Source organism: Hyaena hyaena, unplaced genomic scaffold (genome assembly GCF_003009895.1).
Source record: "Hyaena hyaena isolate Hyena2069 unplaced genomic scaffold, ASM300989v1 scaffold_2004, whole genome shotgun sequence".
NCBI lineage: Eukaryota > Metazoa > Chordata > Mammalia > Carnivora > Hyaenidae > Hyaena > Hyaena hyaena.
In genome coordinates this window covers 99,334-122,149 of record NW_024082634.1, presented here as the reverse complement: position 1 = coordinate 122,149, position 22,816 = coordinate 99,334, and the positions used below count along the sequence as shown (strand labels likewise).

The 22,816-nt window shown below is 53.8% G+C and overlaps 1 protein-coding gene across 12 annotated transcripts in view; it reads left to right on the top strand.

Annotated features, from left to right (window-relative positions):
- Positions 1-22,816, top strand: part of LOC120227102 (SLAM family member 8-like) — a 102,053-nt gene that overhangs the window by 5,642 nt on the left and 73,595 nt on the right. Inside the window, exon 5 of one of the 12 annotated variants that reach the window (XM_039225273.1) lies at positions 557-1,040. The exons of the other annotated variants lie outside the window; for them this stretch is intronic. Coding sequence (XP_039081204.1) covers positions 557-578 — 22 coding nt within the window. The 3' untranslated portion in view covers positions 579-1,040. Of the gene's footprint in view, positions 1-556; positions 1,041-22,816 lie in introns of those variants that run through there. 12 annotated transcript variants of the gene reach the window in all.

The following is a 22,816-nucleotide window of genomic DNA, read 5'->3' as shown; positions in this document are numbered from 1 at the left end:
CGCACTCCTTCCTGTGCCCACCTTCCTGCCTTCCCCTGGGACCCTCTCTCCCTTTCTCCTATATTTTGCTGCTCAGACAATATCCTGGCAGATGTCTGGGGGGTTTGGGCATGACCGTGGGGGTCTGGTGGTTCCTGGCAGATGTCTGGGGGGTTTGGGCATGACCGTGGGGGTCTGGTGGTGGACGAGGGGACATTTTTCAATGCTCAGATTCAAGTTCGATCTGTGTGGGACTCAGGTGCATTATCTGTGGGGAGGCTATTCGACACTGATGGTGGCATTCAGAAAGCAGAAGAGGAGTCTGGAGATGGCAAGGTCAAGATGAGGCCTGGTCTCCCACATCCCTGTGTTCCTGGGTGTTAGTTTGTCAAACCCACTCATCTCCACTTTCTGGCCGCATGTTTATATCCCTTCCAGACATGCAGTATTAACACGGGTCCATGCAGTGCTGGGCGCTGTGGGGGGAGGTCATGTGAGCAGCACTGTACCTTTGGGGGTCCCTCTGGGGCCTTTATTGTCCCTCAGCTGTGGCTGGAACCCTCTGTCCACATTCCAGGGATCGGAGGAACCACATCTAGACCAGGGGAGGCCTCTCAGCACTGTCTACACTGAGGTCCCCACGCCAGGCCAGCTCAGGATGGAGATTTAATTGGAAGAAGAAGGGAATCCAGCCTCTGGAGACATCTTGGATGTGAGTGTGAAGCCTGCAGCCCTGGTCCTGCCCCTCCCCCTCTGACTGCTCTGAGCAGGGACGGATTCAGCCAACATCGGTGAATTTCTACGCAAACTCCTTGTGCACAAGTTCACCAGACAGACAGCATGTTAGATCGAGGCGGGAATGGAGTCTCTGTATTTGCCCAAACCTGTGTCCCAGTTCCGCGCAGCCTCAGCTACTTTGGCCACTGTAAAGGACCGCACTGTCCCCAGGTCTGAACGACCTCCCTCTGCCTGTGAGAACCCGCAGCCTCTGGGACCAAGTCATTATGATCTCACAGCAGGCAGCCTTCGGCAGTTTAACATCACCCAGCTGTCCCACTGTGTGCGCACTCTCTCTCTCTCTCTCTTTCTGTGATGGAGCTTTTTCAATCTTTCCACTCTGGCGTCCACACCACAGGCAGCTGGTGTGTCCAAAATCTGCCCTCTCTCTGCACGACCTCTTCACTGAACCCCAGTCCTACTCCCGTGAACGCCCCCAGCTTCCTTCCTGTCTGCAGACCTGCAGGTCCAGAACCTGCTTCAGTCCTTGGTGCTGCCTCGTCCCCAGAACCACCTGAGGGGCTGACCTGTGGGCACCCCATTCCCAGCATCGGGGAGCCTGGGAGGGTGACTTATCAGCAGCCTCCAGGCAGGGAAGGATGACCTTGAAGAGGAAAGGCTGACGCCCTGAGGACACCCCACCCCCAGCTATGGAATCTCTGGTCCTGGGACATTGGATGCTCTGGACACACAGCACGTTCAGGCTGATCACTGCCCTATTCTTGCCCTCAGGCCAGCAGTGAGTGTGAGCAACTGTCGCTCTGAGCCATTTCCCTGGTCATCTGGGGACTCTCACTGACCTCTACTATTCAGGTCTCGGGGGTGAGGCCAGAGGCCCAGGGAGCCAGGTGGGGTGGGGGCAGGAGAGAGATGGAGCCCCTGAGGGTCATGGGTGGGAGAGACTCAGGCTGAGCGCCACCTGCAGCGCCCTGTCCTGACTGTCCCTGTGGTCAGCTGTCCAGCAGGGAGGTGCAGGGTGTCTGGGCCACCTCTGCCCTCCCAGCAGGTGTGTGTGCCCCAGGGTGCGGCCTGGACCTGCAGTGCTGATAAGGGGGGTGTGGCAGCAACTCCCTCCCCCTCCCTCCTGCACCCCCAGTGTGTCCACAGAGCACGGTAGGAGGGGGCAGGCTTCACATGGGGCTCATCCTGAGGCACCAGGAATTGGGGTGGGAGAGGAAGGTCCCTGGCAGCTGGTCCTTCCTCTGGTTCCTCAGTTTCCCCTCCCTGGGGCTGCTGCATTTGGAGGGGGACACACCTTGTGAGTGGGGGCGGGGCCACGGCATGTTTCCCAGTGTCTCTGTTAGGTTAAGGGCTGCTTCTCACCCCCACTCCTCCCTGCTCTCTGCTTTGCCCACACCCCTCCCTCCTACCCTGTTCCCTGTCTTCCAATGAGCCCCTGGGGACCTACAACAAGGGCTGGCGGACCCCAGAGGGACAGGCAAGGGCACACCAGGGAGCGTGGCCGACTAGCTCACTGTGCACCCTGCTCTTCTAGCCCAGGCTGCCCTGGGGCCGCCCTTCCTCATCACCGCCCTCTCCTCCCTGTTGTCCCTGCACACCAGGCTGGCTGCCCTCAGGGCCTTTCCCAGTGGACAACCAGAGACAGACACGGAGACCCTGACAGAGGCTGCTATGCGCCCTGCCCAGGGGGTGGGCTGCAGTCAGGGCGCTGGGCCAGGGGGTCCCTGAATCTCAGCCTCAGCAGGAGCAGGGCCTGCGGGCGAAGCTGTGCCGGCAGCGCCCCCTGGTGGAAGACGCTGCAGCGGCGGCCGCGCGCAGCCGGGTGTCCCAGCCCCGCCCTCAGGGCCCAGGGAGCAGGTCCCTCCTGGACACCGCAGGGCGGACAGCACAGCCCTCCCTCCGGCCCAGGCCAGGGCAGCTCCGCTCAGAGTCAGGTCTGAGAAAGGAGTTCAGGAGCCCAGTTCTATCCCGGAGCCCGGGGCGTGCCTCCCACCTGTCCCCTGGTGTCTCACCTGCCCAGCAGGTGGTGGGTCACGGGCAGCTCTGAGGCCCTTCTGGCCCCGGGATCCTGGGTCTCTAGGTCAGGGTGGAGCTGATCTGGCTCCCTGACACCTCTCTGATCTCAGTCTCCTCCCTGTCTTCTCTGGGCTCACATAGGCTCTGGGCACCTGACCTCTGGCTCCTGGAACACGACAGGCCACGTCCCACCTGATCCATGACACGGCCATTACCTCCCCCAGGCAGGCAGTTCCCCAGATGTCCAGGGTCACTCCTCACCTCCTGCGGGTCTGTTCTCAGAGGTGTCCTTGGTGACGCCTGCCCTGACCTCCTGGTGTGACCCTGAAGCCACACTCCCAGGTCCTGAGCCTCCCCACCTGCTCTTTTCTCCAGAGCCCCGCTCCCCTTCTGCATGTGTGCACCTTGGAGGGCTTGTCTCCTCTTGGGACAATGAGTGGGCGGAGCCTGTGCTGGGAGCTTTCTAGACATGTCTGTGCACCTGGCCCAGGGGCTGGCACACCGAAGGTGCTCATGAGCAGGTCGTGGTAGGAAGCAGTCCACCGTATGGGAGGTCTGGGTTGAAGCCCACAGTCCCCCCTCAACAGCTCACATCAGTGCATCCATGGGGTCCCGCTGCTGGGACCAGATAGGGCTCAACAGAAAGGAGCAGCTTGTCCAGGAGCTGCCCTGTGGGGAGAGGGGAGGGGCTGGTGGGGAGAACACGGCCCCCCAGGCCGCTGTCACTCAGCGTGTCCACAAAGGGGCACCGGATTTACCTGCATCAGGATTCTCAGTGCCACCCAGGGGGGTGGGTTCTGAGAGACCCTCCTCCACATCAGGGGAGGGACCCGCAGGTCAGAGGAATGTGGGAAATGTGGGGACAGATCCCTCCTGAGATACTCACACTCCCTACTCCCGCAGGGATATCAGTTTATTTATTTACTTTCTTCTAGATGGGTTATTAGAAAGGTGGCCTGTTATTTTATTTTATTTTTTAGAGTTTATATTTTAAGAGACAGAGAGAGCATGAGCAAGGGAGAGACACAGAGAGAGAGAGAATCCCGGCAGGCTCCATGTTCTCAGGGCAGAGCACGATGAGAGACTTGAACCCACAAAATGTGAGCTCATGACCTGAGCCGAAACCAAGAGTTGGACACTTAACTGACTGAGCCACCCAAGCGTCCAAGGAACCAGTTCAGATGCTTTTTTTATTTATTTTTTATTTTTTTTACAAATATTTTTATTTATTTCTAGGAGATAGAGAGAGAGAGACAGCGTGAGCAGGGGAGGGTCAGAGAGAGAGGGAGACACAGACTGAAACAGGCTCCAGGCTCTGAGCTGGCAGTCAGCACAGAGCCCGATGCGGGGCTCGAACCCATGAGCCACGAGATCATGACCTAAGCGAAAGGCAGACGCTTAACCGACTAAGCCACCCAGGTGCCCCCAGATGCTTTTTAAAAAATTTTAAATATTTTTAAAAAATGTATTTTTGAGACAGAGACAGAGCATGAGCAGTAGAGGGTTAGAGAGAGAGGGAGAAACACATTCCGAAACGGGCTTCAGTCTCTGAGCTGTCATCACAGAACCTGATGCTGGGCTTGAACCATCGAACCATGAGATCATGAGCCAAGCTGAAGTCAGACACTCAATCAACTGAGCCACCCAGGTGCCCCACTGTTTAGATACTTTATTAGGATTTCCCAACATATATGACCCTGGGATCCAAGTTCCTTCTTTCTCTTTTGGAGCAAAATCCCTACGGAGCTCCTGCTAATCAGCGTCTGATGCTTGGCCTGCTCTGGGAAACTCCCAGTTACAGGTGGGTCCCTTTGAAGAGCCAAAAATTAAGTCCTCCATTAAGAGCAACCTTGGGCTGCACGTAGCCCCAGTCCCAGTCCCAGGAAAAGCCTCAGACTGTTCAAGGCTAAAGCCATCCTCGGACCACCCTCAGTTCAGCTAATCAAAAAACACTCCTATGGTCTGAGTCAAGGCTGGGAACTGCAGATACAAACTAGCCAATTTCTCACCACTTGCCTGACCCCACGTGGGCCCTTTGACCTCACCTCATTTTTGGTCATTTTCAAAGGATTCTCAAAAGCCATGATTGGGTCCCACCAAAAGTAACGAACACCTCACAGACACTGAATGGTCAAAGCTGTAATTGTAATTGGTGCTTATGTGATGATGCTACACGTACTGTAACAGCCCCATCCCTTACTCCTTAAAAACCCTGTTCGCTATTGTTCTTGGCTTCATCTTGATGAGCCCCTGCTCCAGCTTGTAATAAAGACCCTTTCGTACTTGCATCGGTGTTGGCTCCTTGTTGGTCTCTGGGGACTCGCGATTCGGGCACAACACCTTCTGTCCCTGTGCCGGGGCCTGTGCCTGCTGGGCAGGGGCGAGGCAGATGCTCACTGGGGTAGGTCCGGGTGGCAGGAACTGTCAGCCCTCTCCCGCCGGAGCTGCGGGAACTGGGTGGTCAGAAGCCCGAGGAGCAGAGTCAAGCAGGCAGGGCCTCGAGCTCTGACCTGAGCCTCGAACCCCTTCCAGAGAAGGCGGCTCAGAGCCCAAGGCCTCGTCTGTGGGGCCGCCTGTGGGAGGAGTCGTCTGCTTGATTCAGGTGCGGAGTGTGACCCACGTCGAAGCCTGGTGTCCAGAGAATTGTCCCAAATCCTCCGTAAGGCCTGTGGGAGGAGACCCTTCCTCCATCCAGGAAACATGCATTGTGCACCCACTGCCCATGTGACCTTGTGACACCTGAGGACACATGATGGAAAGGCCGTCCTGGACCTCAGGGGCCCCGATTTCCTATGGAAGCTGCAGACCCCACCCCCAGCTGGACGGGGGCCCAGCCAGGGAGGAGGGGCCATGGTCCTGCTGCCGTGCTGTCCTTCATGCTCAGGTGGCCTGGGACACGGATCCCCCCGCAGTCCCCACCTGCCGGGTGGCCGTGCTGTCCTGTCCTTGACCCCAGCCTGCTCGGCCTGGCTCTGCCTCCCCCCTGTGTGCTCTCCTCACTACTCCCCTCTGTCCTCAGGCCTCGGGCTGAGTGGCTGGTGGCCCAGGACCCGCTGCTGCTGAGGGCTGTGTCACCGTGTCTCCAGGTGCCTGTTGTCAGGGTCCATCCTGTTAGGGCTCAGCCATGTCACCTGCCACCCTCCATGCACGGAGACCCTCTGTCACTGAATCACCTTCCTCCTTTCCACCATGCTGCCTGTATATCTGTCTGTCTGTCTGTCTCTCTCTCTACTGGTAGACATTCTTGCATGAGGGGCTTGTGTTACTTTTTTTTTTTTTTCTAGGAGACAGAAAGAGAGACAGCGTGAGCAGGGGAGGGTCAGAGAGAGAGGGAGACACAGACTCTGAAATAGGCTCCAGGCTCTGAGCTGGCAGTCAGCACAGAGCCCGATGCGGGGCTCGAACCCACGAACCGCGAGATCATGACCTAAGCGAAAGTCGGACGCTTTACCGACCAAGCCACCCAGGCTCCCCTCATGTTACCTCTTAAGTGGAATTCCCACCTGGCCAGCCTCGGCCACCTCTGCGACACTGTCACCCAGACCTGGAGCAGGAAGCCCACAGCACTCGGACCAGCCTCCTCTGCCAAAGGTGCCTGAGCCTCCATCCGGGACAGAGACCACGTCCCCCCGCAACAGAGCCACATTTGTTCCGGAGACTGTGACTCCTACCTTTCCTGGTGTCCCTGTGCACCCGCCTGCCCCCCATCGGGTCACCCAGTCCCCCTACTCGGAGCCACCTTCCTGTTGAAAGAAAACGCTGAGGCCCTCTGGACTGAGGCTCCCACAGCCTTCCCTGAACGGATTTCTGCCTCTACCCCCCGCCAGCCTGGGCGCTGCTCTAGGGCAAGGACTTAGCTTCCCGTCGCTGCTCCCCTGTGCTGCACACAGTAGGCGCTCATGACCTGTGTGTGCAGCTAAGCGGATGGTGGAGGGCTTCTGGGCAGGAAGTCTCCAGCGGCAGTTCTGACCTCGGCCGCCAGGTGGCGGTGGTGCCTGTGCTCAGGGCTGGGAGGGAGGATGCTCAGGGAGGCTTGGGGGGCTCAGGTGGGGCTGAGGGGAGCGGGGCCGGGGAACTTCTCCCTTTGACCCCAGACCCACCACAGGGCAGAAGGGGGAGATTAGCGCCGGGTGGTCACAGGGGCGGCAGTGCAGACGTAAATGTGCAGTCAGGACTCAGGAATCAGGAGCCAAACCTGGAAGGTAGGAGCCCAGGTGGGCGGTGGGGGGTGAGATCCTGGTGCAGGAGGGGTGCGGGCTGGGGCTGGGGAAGAGGGTGAGGATCTGAGGTCCAGGACTGTTACTGGGGCTGGGGGAAGGTTACCAGGGGCTGGGGGCGGGGTGGGTTTCCTGGGAAAGGGGGATCCCTTGAGGATCCTGAGTCTGAGACTCAAGGTCCTGATCCAGGTTTCTGGGGTGAAACAGCCTGGAGGGGAGAGTGGGGTTCCTGCCCCAACCATGAGACAGACCCTGAGGGTGAGAGCGGATCCCCGGGAAGGAGATGGGACACAGGGGTCCCCTGAGGTGGCAGGTCATTTATGATAATACCCGGTCCTTACAGAAGGTTTTGTTCCTTGTTAGGAGCCTGCCTTGAAGGTACTGAGGAAAGGTGCCCATGTAAACAGCACACCCCGCTCCCCAGTAAGGCCTCTGTCGCCCTGTCCATCCCTGCCTGCTCCCCTCTCTGAGTCAGCTTTTTCTCCTGGGGTGCAGACATCCCTGTCAGTCAGGTGGAGAGGCTTTGAGAGGCAGGATGGGCTGTGCTGGGGAACCTGTAAGGCTCTTCCTGGCTTGACCCCCTGGTCCCCCAAGGGAGCACCCCCATCCCTCCTGGTAACCCCTGCAGCACTCTCATCCCACATGGTACCCCCTGGGGGCACCCCCATAGCACCTTGTCTCCTCTGGGAGGCCCCTATTCTCCCTGCTTCCTCCCCGCCGAGAGCGCTCCCATCCTGCCTGGTCCCCCAGGAGGCACCCCATCTCACTATGTCCCCCCAGGACCACCCCCATTCCACCTGGTCCCCCCGGAGCACCCCCATCCTGCCCAGTTCACCCATGGCAGCACTCCCAGCTGCAACACCTGCCCACCGTCCCTTCCTGGTGTAGGTCCCTGGGCAAGTCACCTGCCGCTGTGGGTATCCAATTTCTCCTGATCCCAGATAGGCTGCAAATCTACTGATCTCATCAGCCTATCGTGAGGTTAAATGAAAAAACACATGAATCGGTGCCTAGCATTACGTACTCAACAAATAGTACCTATATATTTTTTTCAAGTTTATTTCTTCATTTTGAGAGGGAGAGAACAGGGGAGGGACAGAGAGAGGAAGAGACAGAATCCCAGGCAGGCTCAGTGCTGTCAGCCCAGAACCCAGTGCAGGGCTCCAACCCAGGATCCTGTGAGATCATGACCTAATCCGAGTCAGGAGTCAGATGCTGAACAGATTGATCCACCAGGAGCCACCCAATAGCACCTACATTTAAGAGGAAGTGTAGATGCTCCTGGCTGGCTGATCAGTGTAGGGTGCGACTCTTGATCTGGGGGAGGTATGTTTGAGTTCCAGCCACGTTGGGTGTGAGCCTACTTAAAGTATGTAGTCTGATGTTTGTTGGCTTAAATTTTATATGATTATTTTAAAAATGTTTATTTGTTTATTTTGAGGGGGGGCATGTACTTAGGAGCAAGTAGGGACAGAGGAAAGAGGGAGGGAGAGAGAATCTCAAGCAGGCTCCATGCTGTCAGTGCTCAGAGCCCAATGCCAGACTCGTCTCAGGAACTGAGAGATCATGTCTTGTGTGGGTATCAAGAGCCTGATACCAAACCTACTGAGCCACCCAGGTGCCTCTGTTGCCTCAAATGTTCAAAGATGAATGACTCAGAGGAAATAAATCGTTCCATGTTCTCACTGGAAGACAGCTCCTGGTGACAAATAACAGGTTATACACATGTGGTTAAAAACTGGAACAAATATGCCCAGAAAAAGAGTCTCCCTTCCGCCTTTGTATCCCCAGCCCTGCTTCTCAAGGGAACCCATCCTTTTTCTCACAGTTCATTTTAGCTATCTCAAAGTAGTTTCAGTGTTTCTCAAAGCTACTTTGTATCGATAATTTAGATACAGCAGTGTTTCATGTGCCAGCTAAGAAACATCAATTCAATGATGTATCCTAATCTCAGAAACGTGCAACATGAAACAAACACCTGCACACCCATGTGCTCTTTATGCGGAGAAGCTTGCACTCCTCTCCCATAAGCCTCCGGGGCAGCCTCTGGACTGCAGGCTCCGTCCCAGTTGTGCCTCAGGCTCTCTTTTCTGGTCTCACTTCCAACTGCCTCCCCCACCTCCACCGTTTCTGCCCTCTGCCCTTTGGTCTCTCATGACTCCCCTACCCCTCTACCTCCGACCTGACCCTGGGCTAAGGTCTAAGGCAAGTCCTCAGTTGTCCCTCAGGTTGTCCAGACTGTTCCCTCGACCACAACTACATAATGGTGTCAGTCCCCCTGAGGTGTGTCCTGGCCCCTGTGTCCCCCCTGCTGGAAGATGACACCTGAGGGGATGCTTCTGTCTCCTGACCTGTTACTCACATGAGGCCATTCCTGTAGAATTGGAGGTGGGAACTCAAAGGAGTCATAACACATTGCTGACAGGCACTGCCTGGGGCAGTGGTCAAGGTCAACATCAAGTGACACGTGGTTCTCTTCCCAGGACAAGTGTCGGGTACCTAGGAAGAGGCTCCTGAAGACGTGTCCCATGGACTCTTTTCATCTCAGAGTGTCTTGGTCTAGTTTTGGAATGTGGGATATTGTGGGATTGGGTGGAGGGCGGGCGACGATGGTACTGATCAGCATCTTATTCATGACCTTGGGAGTTTACAGTTGAAACAAACTTCCTGGGGGCCCAGGCCATCTTGTCAGCATGTAGAACTGGGGCCTCTAAAGTCCACGAGGTGGGACCTCGAAAGTTGTCCAGATTTCCCCCATCTGCACAAGCTCCTAGCACTTTCTAAGTCAGGAGGGCCGAGCCCCTTCCTCATGCTTGAGGCTACCAGATGGCCACCTGGAGGAGAAGCCAGAAAGCTGTGGAGCATCCTTGACAACCCCTGGTAACAATGCTTCAAAGATCCCCTGGAAGACCTGCCTTCCTTCCAGAAACTGAGGGCCAGAGGCACAGCTGGGACTGGACTCCTGGGTCCCAGGTTCAAAGAAACTGCTGACCTGCAGGTAGGGGGGGTGACTTGGGGAGCATGTGGAACAGGCCTAGATGTTCTTTGAATCAAAAACAGCGACCCGTTTGCCATGTATGAGCCCATCCCCATCATGACCCAGAGGTCTGTGGCCTTCACCCAGAAGGACTTGCCAAAGTTTCTCTTGACGGTGGGCTCACTTGGGCCCGTGGCCTCCTCCCTGCCCATTAGCCACTCCGTTGTCTGTGTGTTGAGACAAAGGGAAAAGACATGTATCTACCATTATAGTAGCACCCAGGGTCTTTTCACTGCTGTAAAATCCTGCGTTCCCCCTGTTCATGACTCCTCCCCCAACCCCGGGAAAATGCTGATGATTTTACCATTTCCACAACCTTGCCTTTAGGGGCATCTGGATGTTTCCATTCATTAACTGGCTGACTCTTGATTTCTGCTCAGGTTATGATCTCACAGATTATGGGTTCGAGTCCTTCATTGGACTTTGTGCTGACAGCTTGGAGATTCCTTGGCATTCTCTCTCTCTCTCTCTCTCTCTCTCTCAATGTCTCTGTCTCTCACTCTGCCCCTCCACTGGTGCTCTCTCTCTTTCCAAAGGTATAAATAAACATAACAAATTAATTTGCCTTTTCCAGATCATCATGTAGTTGGAATCATACAGTGTGTACCCTTCACATTGGTGTCTTTCATGTGGTAACATGCATTTAAGTCCCTGTGAGTCTTTTTGTGGTTTGATAGCTTGTTTCTTTTTAGAGCTAGTGATGTTCCCTTGTCTGGATTGACCAGTTTATTTATTTATTCATCGAGTGCAGGATCACTTGGTGCTTCCAGGTCTTGGCAATTATGAAGGAAGTTGCTAAATACATCTAGGAGTAGGTTTTAGTGTGAACTAGGTTTTCAACTCCTTGGGCAATTACCCAGGAGTGAGGTTGCTGGATTGTAGGGTAGGAACCTGTTGAGGTTTGCAAGAAACCATCAGGCCATGTTCCAAAGTGGGGGTGCCATGTTGCATTCCCAGCAGCAGGAGTGAGAGATGCTGGGTCAGTGCCTCCTCGACAGCACAGGGTGGAGGCAGTTCTCAGACTGTGTTGTTCTAACAGGTGCTGGGATGTCTCATTGCTTCTGTTTGCATTTCCCTGAGGACATGTGATGTGGGGCATCTTTCCTGTGCACTTTCCCATCTATGTATCCTCTTTGGTGAGATGTCTGTTCATGTCTTTGGCCTCTTTCTTGATTGGGTTGTTGATTTTCTTACTGTTGAGTTTTCAGAGCTCTTTATATATGTTGGCTAACACTTTTTTTTTAAATGTTTTGTTTTATTTATTTCTAGGAGAGAGAGAGAGAGACAGCGTGAGCAGGAGAGGGTCAGAGAGAGAGGGAGTCACAGACTGAAACAGGCTCCAGGCTCTGAGCTGGCAGTCAGCACAGAGCCTGACGCGGAGCTTGAACCCACAAACTGCGAGATCATGACCTAAGCGAAAGTCGGACGCTTAACTGACTAAGCCACCCAGGCGCCCCAACACTTTTTTTTAAATCAGATATGCCTTTTGCAGATTTTTTTCTCCCAGTCTGTGACTCGTCTTTGCTTTCCTGTGATTTTCTTTGCAGAAAACTGTTTCATTTCATGGAATTCCTGCTTATCTCAGCGTTCCTTCATGAATTATGCCTTTTGTGTCTTTCAGAAACATACTTGCCAGTCCCTAGAACAGCTAGATTTCCTCTATGTTATCCTGTAGGAGTTTCCCCAGTCTTCGTTTATATAGAGGTCACTGATCCACTGAATTAATTTTTGTGAAAGATGTGAGCTCTGTGTCTGTCTTCTTCTTCTTCTTCTTCTTCTTCTTCTTCCTCCTCCTCCTCCTCTTCCTCTTCCTCTTTTTTTTTTTTTTGCACATGGCTGTTGGTTGTTCCCGGATCATTTGTTGAAGAGACTGTCATTCATGAGCCTTTGCTCCTTTTTTTTTTTTTTTTAAATATCTAGGAGAGAGAGAGAGAGAGAGACAGTGTGAGCAGGGGAGGGTCAGAGAGAGAGGGAGTCACAGACTCTGAAACAGGCTCCAGGCTCTGAACTTGCAGTCAGCACAGAGCCCGACGCGGGGCTCAAACCCACGAACCGCGAGATCATGACCTAAGCAAAAGTTGGACGCTTAACCGACTAAGCCACCCAGGCGCCCCATGAACCTTTGTTCCTTGTCAAAGATCAGTTCACCATCTATGCATGGGTCTATTTCTGGGCTCTCTCTTCTGTGGCATGATCTATTTGGCTCTTCTCTATCCAAATCAGTACTGTCTTGATTATTGGAGCTTTATAGGAGGTCTTGAAAGAAGAGATGGGAGCCATCCACCTTCACTCTTCAGCAACATGGTGTGGGCTCCTCTGAGTCATTTTCTCTCCATGCAACCTGTAGAATCACATGACCAATATCTCCAACATAACTTCCTGAGCTGTGGATTCTGTTTGACCTAATGTAATCTATTGATCACTTTGGGAAGAATGGATATCTAGACAATAATGAATTTTCTTATCCATGAACATGGTCTCTATCTCCATATAAGACTCATTATTGTCTATATATATATATAGTCTTCTCTGATTTTGCTTATGAGAGTCTTGTAGTTTTCCTCATAAATCTTTGCATATTTTGTTATATTTAGGCCTAAGTGGATCACTTTTGGGTTGTCAGTGTACACGGAACTGTGTGTTCACTTTCAAATCCATTTTGTCATTGCTGGTATGAAAGTGAGTAATTGAGTGTCGTGTAGGAATCTTGTGTTTCTTGCAACCATGCTTTCATCCCTCATCAGGTGCAGAGTATTACTTGTGTGGATTCTTTTGGGTTTTGTACATAGAAAACCATGTCACATGTGTACAGAGATGGTTTTATTTCATCTTCCATAGTCACTATACCTCATATTGAATTTTCTTATCTTACTTTGTCTACTAGGACTTCACATATAATCCTGAGAAATGGTGGTGGCATCAGGAGCCATCCTTCCTGGGCCTGGTCTTAGAAGAAGCATTTCCCACCTGCGGGCATCAATTATGATGTTAGCTGTGGTGTTTGTGGAGGCGATTTAATCAAGTTGAAGAAATTCTCCTCTATTCCTAGTTTACTGTGAGTTTATCATGATGAGTGGCTGTTGGGGCTCAATTACTTTTGGAGTCAAAGGAAACAAGAATAATATCAATTCTGTGGAATCACACCACTTAGGCAGTTAACACTCACCTGCACAGATGGACTTCATCTTCCCTTCTTTCTGGGACATAGAGTAAAGTCCAGAGTCTTCCACTGACACAAATACCATGTTTCCCTTCCAAGCTACTAGGAGTAATTTAAAACAAACTGGTTTCAAGCAAAGGGACTCATGTCTCTTTTCTATACATAATGGAGGCAGAGCAGCCCCAGGAAGGACCAGGTCTCAGAATTAAGCAAAGGCTTAGCTTCTTAAAGGAGAAGCTGCAGAGTTTCCAGAGGACACATGATCACCGTGCTTCAACATGTGGTTGGCATGTCCGAGGAACGTTGGCAAGTTGTCTGGAGCTGAGTTGGTGCTACAACTGAGTCCCACATCCCTCTGTGAAGATAGATGGTTATGTTCTTGTTCTCCATCAGGCTGTCTCTGCTGGTACATTGTTACTGGTTGTCACCCATATCTGGAGGGGCAGGTGCTCTGGTCCCTGTCAAGGCCCTCATGGCTTCCATCACCGCCCCCAGACCCACCCCCTAGAACCAGGCACATGTCCAGGCTCAGGGAAGACTTCCTTCATGAGCCTGAGCACCTGCTCCTACAGCCTCCCTGCACCATGGATGCCTCTGTGACCTGTTTCTCGAAAGCATGTCCCCTCCTGTCCCTTGTTTAGAGAAATCAATGAACAGTGCACAGTAAAGACAGAGGACAGGCCCAAAGCAGGGAGAGGGGCCGTGTCCTTGTACAGGGGTTAGCGTGAATATGCGCCTGGCCATCGGCTGTCCCTGGGGAGCAGGGCTGCTGGGCTGATTGTGAACCCAGGACACAGGAAAGCGGTCCCTCTGGTTGCCGGCTGGGGAGCTGAGATCACCAGGCCCGTGGTGCCCACAGGAAGGGGCCCCTCCCACCCAACAGCTCAGCCAAGGGGTGTTCATACGCTCATTTACTATTAACTATCTCCTGAGTCCCAGTGCAGGGGGAGGTAAGAGGAAGGATCTGAATGGCTTTATCTAGAGCTGTCAGCTGGTCCTAGACAGCTCCACCCCTTGGTTGGGAAGAGCTAAGAGTGGTTCTGAGTGAACCTTTCTTCCTGTTTTGCCTGTTCCTTCTGGATTTCTGGATGTTTCCTCCACAGCCAAGTAGGCCCAGAGCATGTCTGGAGGGAGGAAGCCTGTGATGGGAACCCGCCCAGAGGCCCCCCCGCCTGTGCCGGGCCCGCTGGCTCCTGGGATTCACCAGCCTCCTCCTCAGTGAGTGGCCCGGGTCCCTGGGCGGGAGGCCGCTGTGTGTGGCAGGGAGGGGGGCTCCCGTGGGTCTGATGTCTGTGGGGAAGGACCTGACACCACCTCTGTTGTAGGGCATGAGAGAGGCTTTGTCTCTGAGCCGGGGCGGCCTTGCACAGGGGCTGCCTAACCTCTGCTGCTATGTGGGGACAATGGGGAGGCCTAGAGGTCCAGTCAGGGTAGGGGGACCCTGCTCTGGTCCCTAGACAAGAGGAGGGCCCAGAACACACCAAACTCTGTCTGTCCCAGGAAGGGCTGGAGGCCCCAGAATTAGAGGGTGTCTGCGCCCACTTGCTGGAAGGGTGTGGACGGAAGAGAGGGTGCTGACAGGCCCCAGGAAGGGGTGAACAGGGTGACAAAAGGGAGGCAATAGGTTCCCACAAGGGAAAGACTGTCTTAATGAAATCTGGACATTCCTCCTATTACTTCCCTTGAGACTCTCTGCTTTTGTGTAACAGATTAAATAAAAACAAAGGAGAACACTAAGGTTTCCAGAGCTAGAATTCTCTGGAATCCTGGGAAAGCTTTTATTTCCTGTAATGTTTGGCTTGGGTGCCCAGGCCTTGCTGGAGTCAGGGGTTGTAGGAAGTTCCTGAACCCAGGGCATCTGCAAAAGGGCCTTTCCCATTAGAAAATGAGCTCTGTGGGGCGCCTGGGTGACTCAGTCAGTTGAGTATCTATCCTACCATTATTTTTGGCTCAGGTGATGATCCCTAGATTCATGAGTTTGAGCCAGGAGTCAGACTCTGTGCTGAGCCAGCTTGGAATTCTCCTTCCTTCTCTCTATGTCCCTACCCAACTCATGATCTCTCTCTCTCTCAAAAAATAAATAAACATTCAAAAATTTATTTAAAAATAAGGAAAATGAGCTTTGTAGGACATTGACATCCCTCTTAACTGATTAATTTAGCCACTAACAAAATGTAGTCTCTTTCTTTCAATGAAAAAATTTTAAATATTTACTTATTTTTCAGAGAGTAGCAGGGGTGGAGCAGAGAGAAAGGGAGACACAGAATCTGAAATAGGCCACAGCCTCAGAGCTCTCAGCACAGACCCAATGTGGGGCTCGAACTCATGAACTGTGAGATCATGACCTGAGCAGAAGTCGGATGCTTAACTAACTGAGCCACCCATGCCCCCAAATTTTATTTTCCTACAATGCATCCCAACTCTGCATCACAACCACCTATGCCCCTGGCTCTCTGTCCTTTATCTTTCTGTCCTTCCTCTCTGGGATTAGCACCGTCTGCTGATCTGAGAGCTTTCACCTCCTTCCTCCAACCTTAAGGTGCATCCAGCCCCTGGAGGCCATGTTTACCAACCAGCCTGGGGAGGAGGTCCTCCCCTGTAGTCTGAGGGCTGAGCCTCCTCCCTCCCTGCTTCCCTCCCTCCCAGCAGGTGCCCCAGGTCCCTGCTCTGCCAAAGCCCAACAGGCACTTGGGTCCCTTTCCCAATAGCTGGGCTTGAGAGCCTAGAACTGCTGGGACCCGCTGAGCAGACAGCAGGTCTGCAGGGAGAGCCCTTGTTCAGGGCAGGGGAGGGGAGGGCAGGGCACGGGAGGGCTGCAGGAAGCTCCTTGCAGGGGAAGCACTGAGCTAGAGGAGAGCGAAGCTAGCTCTAAGTCCAGCAACTCGCTGAAGAGAAATGGGGAAATGCCCACACCATGTGGAGCCCACAGTATCAATTTTTCTCAGCCCAAGTGTGGGATAACTGGGAGCCTACCCCCTGGTCTCAAGGAGCCTGCCCAGCTGCATAGCTGTGTCCAGTCACATGCTGAGGTGGACTTGACTGGACCATGAAACCAAGCATATGTGGATGCAGTCATAACCCAGACAGACTCCGGCTCCCATGGCTGCCTGTTGGCTCACAGCACGGGTGTCTGTCTCCAGGGAGCCCGTCCCTGACCCCAGGAGGAAACCCTGAGAGGGCAGCTAGTGGGGAATTAGGGCTCTATCCTTGGACCTGGGAAGTGCGGGGCGGACCCCAGGGATCAGGAGAAGCATTGTAGTCGTGAGAGCAGCTCACACGCACGGGAACGCGCTCGCCTTCTGAAATCCCAGCCACCATTGTCCCAGGGGAGCGCTGTCATTATCTCCACGTCACAGATGGAAGGAGAAGGCAGGGAGGGTACATGGCTGTTCAAGGCCACGGGCTCAGGAGAACGGAGGACGTGGACCCCGCCTCCCGGCCCCTCCGGCCCTGCTTCCTGACCGCCCAGCCGCACTAGACCTCCTGCTCTGAGACCCAAGCACAGTCCCTTTGAGTCAGGTTCACACACGAACGCTGAGACCAAAAACCTTCCCGAAGGAAACTAGACACAATGAAGAACAGACTTTTGATGTTGGGGGAGATCTTTTTCTGCAAGATATGAACCCAGTAAGCCTAAAAATGACTGATACATCTAACTTCCTGAGGATAATAGCAGGGCCAAATGTCCACAGACTGAGTTGATGTGCGATTTGGCAAAGAGTTACATTATTTGTGTCAGAAAACAGGCCAATTTCAGGAGGCATCACAATCCTGGATTTCAAGCTGTATTACGAAGCTGTAATCATCAGGACAGTATGGTACTGGCACAAAAACAAACACCCAATCAATGGATCAGAACAGAGAACCCAGAAATGGACCCACAAATGTATGGGCAACTCATCTTTGACAAACAAGAAAGAATATTCAACAGAATAAAGACAGTCTCTTCAGCACGCATTGGTGGGAAAACTGGACAGCGACATGCAGAAAAATGAACCTGGACCACTTTCTAACACCACACACAAAAATAAACTCACAATGGATGAAAGACCTAAATGTAAGACAGGAAGCCATCACAATCCTTGAGGAGAAAGCAGACAAGAACCTCTTTGACCTTGGGCACAGCAACTTCTTATTCGACACGTCTCCAGAGGCAAGGGACACAAGAGCAAACATGAACTACTGGGACCTCATCAAAGTAAAAGCTTATGCACAGCGAAGGAAACAATCAGCAAAATTAAAAGGCAACCGAGGGAATTAGCAAAGATATTTGCAAATGATATATCGGATAAAGGGCTAGTATCCAAAATCTATAAAGAACTTACCCAACACCCAAAAAACAAATAATCAAGTGAAGAAATGGGTAAAAGACATGAATGACACTTCTCTGAAGAGGACATCCAGATGGCCAACAGACAGATGAAACGATGCTCAATGTCACTCATCATCAGGGAAATAACAATCAAAACCACAGTGAGATACCACTTCACACCTGTCAGGATGGCTAACAACAGCTCAGGCAAGAACAGATGTTGGCGAGGATTTGGAGAAAGAGGAAATCTTTAGCACTGCTGGTAGGAATGCAAACTGGTGCGGCCACTCTGGAAAACAGTATGGAGGTTCCTCAAAAAATTAAAAATGGAACCACCCTATGACCCAGCAAGTGTACTACTAGGTATTTATTCAAGGGATACAGGTGTGCTGCTTCGAAGGGGCACATGCAATCCAATGTTTATAGCAGCGCTATCGACAATAGCCAAAGTATGGGAAGAGCCCAAATCCGTCAACGGATGAATGGATCAAGATGTTGTACATATACACAAGGGAGTATTACTTGGCCATCAGAAGAATGAAATCTTGCCATTCACAACTATATGGATGGATCTGGGAGGGCATTATGGTAAGCGTAATTAGTCAGTCAGAGACAGACAAATATCATGACTTCACTCATATGAGGACTTTAAGACACAGAACATATGAACATCAGGGAAGGGAAGCAAAAATAATATAAAAACAGGGAGGGGGACAAAAACAAAAAACACTCTTAAATATGGAGAACAAACAGAGGGTTACTGTAGGGGTTTTGGAAAGGGAAATGGGCTAAATGGGCTAAATGAATAAGGGGCATTAAGGAATCTACTCCTGAAATGATTGGTTTACTGTCTGCTAACTAACTTGGATGTAAATTTTTTAAAAATCAACTAAATAGATAAGGAAAAGAAAACAGGCTAATTTTCTTACAACAGGTGTGGCTCCTATAAACTAAGGGGAACATGATAAGCAAAGGACACAAGCAGACAGCTCCCAGCCAACAGAAAAGGAGGTCAAAGCAGTGATGGGACAGGATGGTCAGGTTCATGGCAGGAGAGACACCCATTAACATGTAATGTGATGTAAGGTTCCCTCTTCAGTTTTGTGGCGGGGAAGCCCAATCCTTGTTGACAGAGGTGCGGCTACGGTCACCCTCAGGAGGACACTGGCCCAGGTCCGTCCCACGTGGATGTACCTCCCTTGGTCTATTGGACAAACCAATGTGTGACATATGTGCATCTGTGTGTGACGGATATATACAGGCATGGGGCGTATATGCCCGTGAGTGACCTGTGTGTCCCCAACTGTGCAGTATACGTACTGTGTGTGACAGGTACACTGACCCTGGCGTGCACGCTTCCACATGTCACATCACTACACCTGCATCTGCAGACTCCAGTTGTGGCCTCTCGGTGCCACAGTGTTTGCAGAGACAAGAGCCACAGCCGAGCTCCTGTCACACGTGGAGACAACGTGAGCCCCACGTGGGACCCTGTGCAGCTGGGAAGTGAGGCGTGTCCACGTGTGCAGACGCAGTGTGGACCCCTGTCCGAGTGGTCCAGGGAAAGGCAGGCGCAGCGTGTGTGACGTGTGGTCTGGCACAGGAGACACAGGAGGGTCCTGGAGGGACACGCACGATGGAACAGCCATGTCTGTGGAGGGGAGTGCGCAGCGGGTCCGAGGTCCGGGCCAGACTGCGTGTCGATCCCCATCGCCTCCTGTGTGTGCGTGTACGGTCTGCTCACCATCCACCAAAGTGAGAGATGCGAGTGTGGCCGAAACGCAGCCTCTTGTCCTTCGAGTGGAGGATAATCCTCCGCAGGCTGCTGGCCTTGAGGGCCGTCCTGGGGACCCTTCCCTCTCGGACTGTGACGGAGCAGCTGACCCGTAGGGACTGGATCTTGTCATGGGGGACGGGGTCCTGCTGTCTCAGGCCGGGCGGCATCTGGGGTGCAGCCGCCAGAGAGAAGTGCAGGGCAGCAGGTCCTAGGAACAGGGACGGAAGGGACCACGGACTGAGACGGCTGGTGCTTCTTCTGCTGTGTCGTGTTTACACCCCAGGAGCCCCCTGCACTCACACTCTCGTGTCCCCTGCTTCACACGTGGGGCCTCAGGTTAGACAGTTTGGGAAATCTCCAAGGCCACTCAGCCAGTAAAGGGCGGCTCTGGAACTTGAACGTGGGTCTGTGTCATCCCAGAGCTCATGACTCATTGATTTGCCGCCCATGAGGCCAGGCCTGGGTCCCAGGAGCCCTCACGGGGCCCCAGGTGCTGGACCCCGAGCCTGGGCTCCTGGAACAGATTCTGGGGCTGTGGGAACAAGATCCTATAGACCCGGGAGCTGAAACCATATCAAGTTGTGTCTTACAGTCCTGGAGGCTGAGATCCAAAATCAAGTTTGTGACCAGTGTCTGATGGGAGGGATGAAGAGCGGTGCCGTGGGGAACCGGGACATTCGTGTCCTGACTTGCTTAGAGGGACCTGGGGGCCGTGTCCCCTGCCGTCTCCGTGCACCTGGTCTGTGCCATGTCGGGGGGGGGGGTCCTGCACCCAGGGCACGTGTCTGCCCCGACCTCGTCCTGCACTGGGGGTCAGAGGACGGTGACCTCTGGAGGGAAGGGACGGAGGAGGGGCCGGCAGGGGGCTGAGGGCTGAGTCCCTGTCACTCTCCTGGCCGGCCCGGGGCAGGGACGGGGTGACCACCTTCCCCCTGATGCAGGTGCTGAGGGCCTGTGGCCTGATGGATAAGGGGTGCTGGGCCCGGGGTGGGAGCCCCAGACCTGCATGGGAGGCTGGAGGGACTGGGAGAAGGCCTGTCCTGTAGCCTCACTGCACAGTGGGTTTGGGACCCACCTCCGTCAGTGCCCACCGTGTCACTTGCTACTGCATCCCCTGCCATTCCCTGGTCCTTGAAACATGCAATGGGGACTTCCAGCCTGTGCAGGTCAGGATCTGGGGCGACTACACTGGGGGCTGAGTCCCCAGGCCTCTCGGTCTGAAATCCAGGTCTGTGTGGAGCTGAGGGAGCTCAAGGCCAATGGGGATGGTGTCGTTCCCCCTTTCCCCGGCACTTGGGGGGGGAGAGCAGATCCTGGGGCTGGACTGAGGCCTCCCTCTTCTCAGTGTTGGCCCGAGCTTGCCCGCTATCCTGGCCATGTGGGCGTCCCCACGGCGCAGCCCTAACATGGTAGCAGGCTCATCCCAGCAGCGAGAGACTGGGTGTGAGCGAGACAGAAGTCACACTTCTGTGAGACCTGCTGTCACTGAGTGACGCCCATCACTGTAGCTGAACTCTGCTCCTCAGAGCAAGTCACAGGGCGCGGCCCCCGCTGCAGGGCCAGGGCTCCCACGGCGTGTGGGCGGTGGGGCCTCTGCAGCCACAGAGGAAGCTCCTCCTACACTTGCGCACTTGGCATTGACCGAAATGTGCTCAGTGCTTTCCATTCGTGATGTCATCACATCCAGCCTCTCAGCATCAGGTGGTGAGGACACTCAAGTGAGAAGTTCAGGACTGTGTTCAAGGGGACGCCCGTCCAGGACCAGGACATGATTCCAGGCTCGATCTAGGTCACGCTCTGTCCCGCCCCCCAGAGTCAAGGGATCCACTGGTTGGAGTTCATTACCATGATGGGGTCTATGGTTTTCTTCTCGTTCTTAATGAAACACACTCACACTTTGTGTTTCCAATACCCTAGGCACCTTCAGCACTGCAGCCAGGGGCTCTGAGGTCAATGGATCTAGAGTGGAGGATTCTGGAAACCTAGTTTTTCTGAAGGGGATTCAAGGAGGTTCTGTGTTGTTTCATGTGGCCATTAAACCAAAATTACCTCCAGAAATCATCCTGGAGAAGATTTCTTGGGGCATTGAATCCGGATCAAAAGACGTAGCCATGCTGCATGTCTCTCCCAGGATACATGTTCTAGAATGGGTCAACCTCCAGGACAAATACAAGAAGAGAGTCCATATGCTCAACACAACGACCCTGAGGATTGACAAGCTGACCCTTGAGGACAGTGGACGGTACTGGGCTCGAGTGTCCTTAACAGGAGGAATAGAAAATGCCCAGTATTTTGACCTCAGTGTTTACGGTATGTGGTGGCCCCTCTCCCAGTACATACCACCCCCTTCTCTAGTCCCTGGGAGTGTCCATGGGCCCCTCAGAGAATCCGTTCCAGACCCCAGACTTCAGGCTCTGCTTCTCCCTTGAAATCAGAAGCAGCGTGTTCAGCACGAGTGGAGGCGGGGCTGAGACTCCCAGCAGGGGTGGATCCCTCGGTGCTTCAGGAAAGAAAAGGGAAACGTGGGGATGTGGGGTTTTGCTGGAACCATGGCTGTGCTCATGGGACACGTGTCCTTAACTGGTGTGGTGGCGGCTGTTGCTGCTGTCACAGATGGACCCACAGGTGTCTTAGTGCGGCCCCAACCGCGTGTGCACCTGTGTGTGGGTCAGGGTCAGACCCGGGGCCACTGTGATGAGGGTCATGTGTCCGCAAGGCTGTGCTCCTTTCTGGAGGCTCCAGGGGAGGATCCACATCTCCTTGTAGTGGTGGCTGCATCCTTGGCTGGTGGCCCCTTCCTCCACCTGCAAAGCTGGTCGTGGTGTGCTGAGTCTAACCGCACTGCATCCCTCCCCCCTCCTCTCCCTCTCCATCCACATGTGAGGACCCTATGATCCACCAGACTCGTCGGGGATCCAGACAGTCCCTAATTTAGGGTCACCTGATTCACAGCCTCAGTTTCCTTTCATCATGGACCCTAAGACACCTGCAGGCTCTGAGGGGTAGCACGTGGTCAACTTTGGGGACACTGGTCACCAGGCACAATCCTCAACCTATGTAGGGTCTTCTCTACTCTGTTGTCTCCTCCTTCTCAGCACCAGCCCGAGGCCACCCCCACTCCCAGACTCCCTGGTGCAGCTCTGAACCTCCAGGGACACAGGAGATGTTCACAGGGCGGCCCTTCCTCAGATATGCAGTCAGCATCTCTCTCTGTCTCTGTCTCTGACTCCCCCTGTGGAGGGAGACATCCTGCTCCAGGGAGAGCGGTTCCTGCAGCCTAAGGTCTGTGAGGTTTCCAGACTTCCTGTCAGCCTGTCTCTTGTCCCCCATGTGGATGGCAAGTTCAGTGCACGTTCTAAGCATGGTTGGGGTGGCAATTCCTTGGGGCCCCCTGCACCCCCCACAGCCGCCTCTCTTGTTGGGAGCCTGGGGCTGGTCTCTGGGCACTAAGAGCTGCAGGGGCCCTTCTGCACCTTGGGCTTTGAGGTCCTGGCGACCATTGGAGCAGGGGGAGGTGAGACGGGACCAGAACAGGACAGATCCTTCTGTCCCAGACTGTCTCATAGAGGCCACCACACTG